The 7,551-nt window shown below is 49.4% G+C and overlaps 1 protein-coding gene across 1 annotated transcript; it reads right to left on the bottom strand.

Annotated features, from left to right (window-relative positions):
- Positions 1–5,303: 5,303 nt before the first annotated feature.
- On the bottom strand, positions 5,304–6,987 carry LOC125941717 (uncharacterized). Its single transcript, XM_049659528.1, has 3 exons — positions 6,695–6,987; positions 6,333–6,528; positions 5,304–5,647 (listed from the first exon to the last, which is right to left on the bottom strand). The coding sequence occupies exons 1-3, from the start codon at positions 6,895–6,897 to the stop codon at positions 5,369–5,371; spliced, it is 678 nt and encodes a 225-aa protein (XP_049515485.1). The 5' UTR covers positions 6,898–6,987; the 3' UTR covers positions 5,304–5,368.
- Positions 6,988–7,551: the final 564 nt, after the last annotated feature.

Below are 7,551 nucleotides of genomic sequence, written 5' to 3'. Positions count from 1 at the left end.
CGGCGCAAAACCCGCGTCGCATAACTCGCGGACTGCTGGTGTTGAAAAGAGCTCAGGCAACCCTGTCTCAGTGCCAAAAGATGACAATCAAGTGTATGTTGTCCTGTATCTGCCATTTGAACGTCGCTATTGTAAATGACAAAACTTCAGCCTACTAGAAGTTAATCTTCAGTGATATTGCGAACAAACAGGAAGAAATCGGAAGCTGTATTTTTGTAACTTGTTTGGGCAGTAACTAGCGTACGTATGCGATCTTGCCCGCATAGCGGCTCTGGCTCAAGGTCACTCGACGTTGCCGACAACGGGAGCTAAAAGTAAACCTAAAAAAACCCGGACGACACCGTCACCTTGAAGAGCAACGCCATTCCGCAATAATAGCTGGCTTGCACAACCTTGTCAAGTTTTGCGCCAGAATCACTGGTTGGTAGGGGTCACCAAGAACGAACTAATAAATTGTGAAATAGAAAAGTAAAATTTGTTGTTTTAGTACAGCAAAAATATTCGAAATGGAATATTAATTTACTCTTATTACAGTATTTTGATTTAAAGTTTTCTAACATTTTTTTTCACATAGTTTGTTTAGTTTCAGTGTTCTAGTTTTAGCAGCCTCCGTTGCCTCTATGTTTACAATGTATGCGCATGATGCCCGGTGCGTCTCAACAAACGTATTTTTCGGTGGATATCGCAGCCAGTGAATGGGTGGGTGGGTTGAACTTTATTGATTCACGCTAGAATCATGTGAGGGGGGTGGGGGGGGGGGGCGGAGGAGAGAAAAGGAAGGAGGACGACGATGGACCCTCGGGCCGCTCTGGTGACTGGGTGAATGACACGAAGCTTTGGCCGCAGCTTGAGAGGACATGTAAGCGCTTTCGGAGCTCATTACGCCTTGTCCAAACGGCGTGAGCATCGTATGGGGAACCAGCGCTGCAGTTTGATGATGCTGATGATTTATTGGCATCCCCTTTGAAACGGAGCTGCGACAAATAGTCACCTAGCCTGCTTGATTTAATCACATATACCATACATGTTCTTTATCTAGCATTTTTGTATACCTCTCATTACTTTTCTTTTTCAAAAATTTACTTTGTACCGTTACCTATGATTTTAAGAGATCAGGTCGTATCCATCATTTCCCTGCTTTTTTTTCCACCAGTACTCTAATTTTCTCTTGCTGATCTCTACAGCTGATCTGTTGATGTTTCCTTCCACTTTAAACCCAAGCGCTTCTGGGAGTTGCACGTTACCTACGGTTCTCGCTGGGTGGATCCCGTCGCATTCCAGTAGGATGTGCTGTGTGGTCTCTGGATCTTTACTGCAGCATACACGTCTCATCTAGTTCCGAATATTTGTTCCGGTATGTTTTGGTCCTTAGGCAACCGGCTCGAGCCTCAAATAGCAAGGTACTGCCCTCTATGTTATCGTACAGATTTTCCCTTCTAATTTCTTTCTTCTCATTCTTGTAAATCTCCATGGTTCTTTTTGTTTCCATTCTTTGCATCCAATTCGCGGCCTCTATTTCTCTCACTTTCTTTCTGATGACTCCTGGTTGTCTATTTACAGTTTCGATTATCCTGTACTTGGTTGCCAACTTCCTTGACCTCTTCCTCCATTCTGTATCCACGCTTTTCATGTAGAGATACTTGTGCACTTTAGCCGCCCGTTTATTTTCATCCATGTACCTGGGCCTGACTTCAAAAGAGGCCCAACCCATGTCACCCTGGACTGCCTCATTTGTGGTATTACCGTGGGCTCCCAAAGCCAACCGGCCTACTGATCTTTGGTTAACTTCCAAACTCGACAAGATATCTGATTTTAAGCATGTAATGGCATTTGCGAATGTTAGCACTGGCACCATTACTCCTTTCCAGATTTCATGCACCACCTCATACTTATTGTGGCCCCAGAGTGCTCTGTGTTTCATTATTGCTGCATTCCGCTTCCCCTTTATTTCCAGATTATCTTGGTGGTTGCTGGAGTAATTCTTTCCTTCGTTTATGTGTACGCTGTTGGGGTTGAGGACGGACTTGAAGGCAGGAACATGTTCTCATTGAGAATGGAGGGTACAGGGTTTATTTACACTATTTACATCATGAGTGTAAGAACGAGACGGTACGTCTCATCAATCTAGCTTGACTGGGTCGGAGCACTCTACATCGAAGCACTTGCTACATCTCAGGGCAGATGGGAGAGCACTCGGCAGATGGGAGAGCACTCTCGATGGCCCCCAAAGTTCTCTTAAATGCTCTCTCGCCACTGTGGTCCCACCATCCTCCACTCGGAGCGTCGATAGTCCACGTAGGTTCCGCCTTGAGGGAGAGGGTGCGCATACTCCCACGTCGCCTTTGTTTCCCGAACACCTTCGGAGAAATGCCCTCGGGCACACACTGCGCACTGCCCCACAGAAAGGAGGAGACGCTCGTAGGACAGGTGGCCTCGCGCCAAACTTGACGCGTCGGTTGTTCTCAGAATGGGCCAGCCATCGAACGGGTTTGGAGAACTGCCTTGGCGGCCAGCTGGTCTGTCGAGCAGCCGTGAGAACGCGTCTACTTTTCCAAGAGTCTCCTCTTCCTATAGTGTCGAGACACGTACTCTTTGTAAGAAGTAGAGACATGGTGCCGCCGCTGATCTTTTCCCGGCGGGACGGCTTTTCAGCCTCCCGAAGCGATTAGTCACAGGCAATCAGGAGATGCTTCCAAGATCGCTGCCCCCGCTGGTCGCCGAACGTAACAACGCCGAGGTACTTATATTGCTTCACTATGGGTATTACTTGCTGTTGAATTGACACCACGAAGTTGCTCGTCTCTTCATTAAAATCATAATTCCTGATTTCTCTGTGCTAAACTTAAGGCCTAGATTTGTCGCTGCATTCCCACAGATATTCGCAAGTATCTGTAAATCTTTTTATTGTCCGGTAGTAGCACAATGTCGTCTGCGTACAACAGTCCAGGGACCTTCTGTTGCACCATTTGTCCATTCCGCATGTAGGATAAATGAAAAGCTAATTCGCTGTTTTCCAGTCGTCTTTCTATACCCTTGACGTAAAGCGTGAACAATGGTGACAGAAGGCATCCTTGCTTCAATCCTTGGTGAATTCCCACCATTTCATTTCCTTTTCGACCTTCCCATACCACTTGTACTTCATTGTCTCTATATATGTCCCTCAGCACCTCCACGAAATGGTCATCTATGCCTTCGTATTGAAGAATATCCCACAACAATTCCCTGTCTACGTTGTCATAGCTCCTTTAATATGACAATGTGTGCCAGCTCCTTTCGAGCTGGCACACAGCGCCCCTTGCGGACATCGTGCGCATTGTTCAGTCGTACAAACAGAAGAAAATCCCCAGCGGCGGCATACGGTGAGTGACATACAAAACCCGTAAAAAAGACAGAAAAAGTTTGGAAGTCGTCGTCTGCGTTAATTGCTACAACTAGAAAAGCCGTTATATAGCCCTATCATTCTATTATTTTACGTGGAAACTACAATCATGAGCAACGGTGACGTCGGATTCAGGCAGGCGCGGCAGCTTCTCCGGCATAATATCTGTGTGCATTTTATTTTATTGAAAGGCAAAATGGCAATGCTTCTAGTACAAAAATACATGTTCTTAAAGATCGCATATATACAGCGGGCATTTTTTTCGAGGGTGCTAAGAATAATAATAGTGCCAGCTAGCCGGCGTGTAAATTCCCACTGGGTTTCCAGCGGTGCGTGGTGGCTTATGACAAAATGGAAAGGAAGCAAATGAGAATGCTAATGATATACTCTCACAGCGAACATATAGGTGAACACTTCGTGTTTACTGCATAAATACAGCGAATCGACGCTGCGCCTGCGCAACGCCGCTACGGGCGACACAAACATTGGTTATGCAGCTTCTATTCCAGGTAAAATGATGTCTGCTGGAGTAGTGATGCGTGCGTATTTATTTTATTTAAAAAAAAAAAAAAAAGTCTATGATCAAACGTTTCAACGAGAGTTCCGATACAAGTCAAGTTCAGCTGCAGTGTGTGGCTATACAGCGAACCGGCTCGGTTGTGCTCGCATTGCGTATATATATCGTGCAACATCTTCGTGTGAAGTTATATTGCGAAGAGAGGATGACGCGGCAACAACAGTAACAAAACATTGCTGCTTGGTAGCGTCCAAGCGTGTACACATACACACATAAATGCTGTTCCCCAAGTAATAAGCACCTGTAAATTGCTGAAAAGAATGAACGTCTAGCCATGTAAAGGGAATAAATATTGGTCCATATGCCTTCTCGTGTGGTGCAAGCAGCTGAAAGAGTCAATTAGGTTTACTTACAAGTTACCGCCGATTAAAATAAACCGGCATAGAACGGCTTAATTTTGAGACGCAGTTCAAAAAGAAGACTGAACCGGCAGAATCGACGGGAGCGTTATTTCAGTTCGTTATTTCTGTGAAGAAATGCAAAAATTCGATTTTACCATGAGGTACTTGTCGTGAGCAAACAAGTTTTCGCGGGTAAATGTAGAAGTCGTATATCCTCCCGAGATCCGAGCACAACTAAGGGATATAATCGCCCTCTCCAACGTGGTTTTTATTGGTTACTCTTATGAGCTTGAAAAAAAAAAATTAATTTAAGCACCATGGTTAGCTGCCAAAAGCTGAGTTTCCATGTGCGTGAAAAAAAAAAAAAAAAAAAAAAAAAAAAAACTCGATCCATCATTTACTCATGTTTGTTATTGTAAAAAACTCCATTTCATTGCTTGAACGCAATGATGAACTACGTGTAGTACATTGTCATGTTGACGGCGCCTGGACACGTCACGCGAACGCGCTCTCATGTAGAGAGATGTATGCATCGATGTATAGAGAGAATTCGCAACCATATCTGAAAAATCGAGGCTGATGGCTATATCATGATACCGCAGAGCCATTACCCAATGTCGCTAGGGTGTATATATATATATATATATATATATATTATAATATATATATATATATATATATATGCGACTTTAATAAATCATGATCAGTTCCTTTCATATTAGTCAACAGCACTAGCGCGTTCGTTGTGTATAGTATGAGACCACGTGCTGTTCATGGTACACGCTAGGCGTGTGCATCGAGCAGCGTGCACCGCTTCGGCGCCACCATGGGCTCTCCGTCGAGGCAGCCGAAGTGCTTGGCGAACGGGGCCCAGTGGCGGAGCGGCCCGTTGACGCGCTCCTGTCCGCCGAGCGCACCCAATGTCGCTAGGGTGTATATATATATATATATATATATACTATATATATATATAGCGACTTTAATATCATGATCAGTTCCTTTCATATTAGTCAACAGCACTAGCGCGTTCGTTGTGTATAGTATGAGACCACGTGCTGTTCATGGTACACGCTAGGCGTGTGCATCGAGCAGCGTGCACCGCTTCGGCGCCACCATGGGCTCTCCGTCGAGGCAGCCGAAGTGCTTGGCGAACGGGGCCCAGTGGCGGAGCGGCCCGTTGACGCGCTCCTGTCCGCCGAGCGCCCACGGCAGCCGGCGCTGCGCCTGCGCGTCGGACCGCTGGCAGTTGTCCAGTGCGTAGTACACGAAGAACAGCTGGTCCGAGGAGAGGTTCTCGAGCCCCTTCAGCCGTAGGTCTTTGCCCCAGATGCGCCGGGTGTCCAGCATCTCCTGCGTGTCAGAGCCACTCGTCTTTTGACGGCGTCGACATACACAGTTTGATGTTCGCGACGTATATGACTGTAGCCTGTATGCCGGAAATTTCGTTGTTGTTGTGAAGATGGGGTGGTCTTTGAATATCCGACCGACCGTCGTGAAGCGGGAAGCGCACGCGTCCAGTTTACGCACATAACGAAAGCTGCAAGACTGTATAGGCTGTGGCTGGAAATTAAACATTTGGAAATTTGGACACGCTGGAAATGAGCTCAACAGCTGTTCTGTAGGGGAGGACATGCTGAAATAATGACCGGGCAAGCTCTCGAAACTGCTGCTGCGCTGCCCAAGAGCGCAGAGCTGCTACAACACGGTTTGTTTCCAATATCGCGTGAGCCACGGGCCCACTGCGGTGATTTATCTGAGGCCAGCATGTATATATCGCACAAAGATTCGCTTCTTACTCGGTGTCGCGACGTTTACCACGTGAACTTGTTTTTCTGTTGAGGACGATGGGGGTAGGGTGCAGGAGAAGATATTGGGAGTTCGCCCACCCCCACCCCTTTTCGGAGCCGCCCCTGGCTTGGCGGATGTTTAACACCCGATAGAAGAAATTGTAGAGGATCACTCCGTGCATCTACCAGTGGGCCAGTTTACATAGGCACCGCCAAATATGGCGCTTCGGGCGGCTGCATATACGTACCGCCAGGTTATCGTGCGCCAGGGCTAAGCCCACCGCCTGGTCAAAGAGCGCCCAGGGCTGGCCCTTGGCAGGCGGAAAGCCGCTCTTGAGCGCCGGCGGCATGGCATCCAAGTCCTTGCGGAGGCAGTCGGCCACGCTCCGGAGATTCGCCGCCTCAGATTCGCGCACGGGGGAATCGAACACGCCCGGAATGTCCCTGCGTGGACGCGCCGTGCCCTCAAATTCGAGACAGGTCGGATCGGTGCACACGTTGTACGTTGTAATGCCCGCTAGGGCGAAGCAGGTATGTAATAAGTAAATATATAGTACGCAACAGGACGTGCTTCCTCCTTTCGTGCGTTGAGGAGTAACGCGTGGCATACCTGAGTCGCGCGGCCAAGGCGGTGTACAAGCGCACTGCCACCCGTGCCATTTGCAGAGTGCGCAGCGAGCTGTTGAGCGGCAAGATGGAGCCGAACAGCCCGGGTGGCAGCCGCAGGGCCCCTCCGGGTATCCACGTCGGCCGCATGTCCAGTGCCCAGCCGCCCGAGCTGCACGCGAAGACCAATGTCCGGCGTACGCGCATGCCGAGTCAGCAGTCCTACTGGCCAAAGCGGCAGCGTTACATCACGTGTGCAGCAGCGGAACGATCACCGACAGCGCTCCAAGTGTACCGTTATACCAGGGTCCTTCAATACACAAGAAAGTGTTGAAGGACCCTGGTTATACGCACATGCATTGCTGCATTTGAAGTATATATAGTTAAGACAATGGAGTTTCATGGCATGAGATTGTATCGCCAGCACACGCACCGGTCGGCGGCAGCGGCGGCCATGCGGACCTTGAGCAGCGTGTTGTTCCTGCGGCCCGTGGTGTTGGCCATCGCGGCGGCCAGCGCGAGCAAGTAGGCGCTCCAGCGCTTGGAGTCCGCGAGTATCGCCGGATAGAAGCGCGCCAATGGAGTGTCTCGCACACTGCGCGCCACCAGGTGCGCGTCGGGGCCGGGCTGCGGGAGGAGCCGCGGCAGGCTGCGCAGGAAGCGGTCCTCCAGCTGGTCGGTCCACATGCGTGCCAGAGTGAGCGGACCCAGAGCGCCGCGCAGCGCCCGCAGGTACACCAGCGGCACTGCGTGGCCCACAGCTCGGCTGCACGCACGTTGCCTGCGCCGGGAGTACACTTGACCTTGCGGCGTTCTAGGCACGACGACGGCACGACGGACTCCCGTCGTGCCGCTTCAAAG

Source organism: Dermacentor silvarum, unplaced genomic scaffold, assembly GCF_013339745.2.
Source record: "Dermacentor silvarum isolate Dsil-2018 unplaced genomic scaffold, BIME_Dsil_1.4 Seq12764, whole genome shotgun sequence".
Classification (NCBI taxonomy): Eukaryota; Metazoa; Arthropoda; class Arachnida; order Ixodida; family Ixodidae; genus Dermacentor; species Dermacentor silvarum.
This window is presented reverse-complemented; position numbering and strand designations above follow the sequence as displayed.

Bases quoted from the DNA above. Each gene is read 5' to 3' on its own strand.
- LOC125941717 (XM_049659528.1), bottom strand. From the start codon at position 6,897: ATGCGCGTACGCCGGACATTGGTCTTCGCGTGCAGCTCGGGCGGCTGG. The intron at 6,529-6,694 runs GTATGCCACGCG...GCGTCCACGCAG, and splicing joins GCCTTGGCCGCGCGACTCAG to GGACATTCCGGGCGTGTTCG. The intron at 5,648-6,332 runs GTACGTATATGC...TCTGACACGCAG, and splicing joins TGGCGCACGATAACCTGGCG to GAGATGCTGGACACCCGGCG.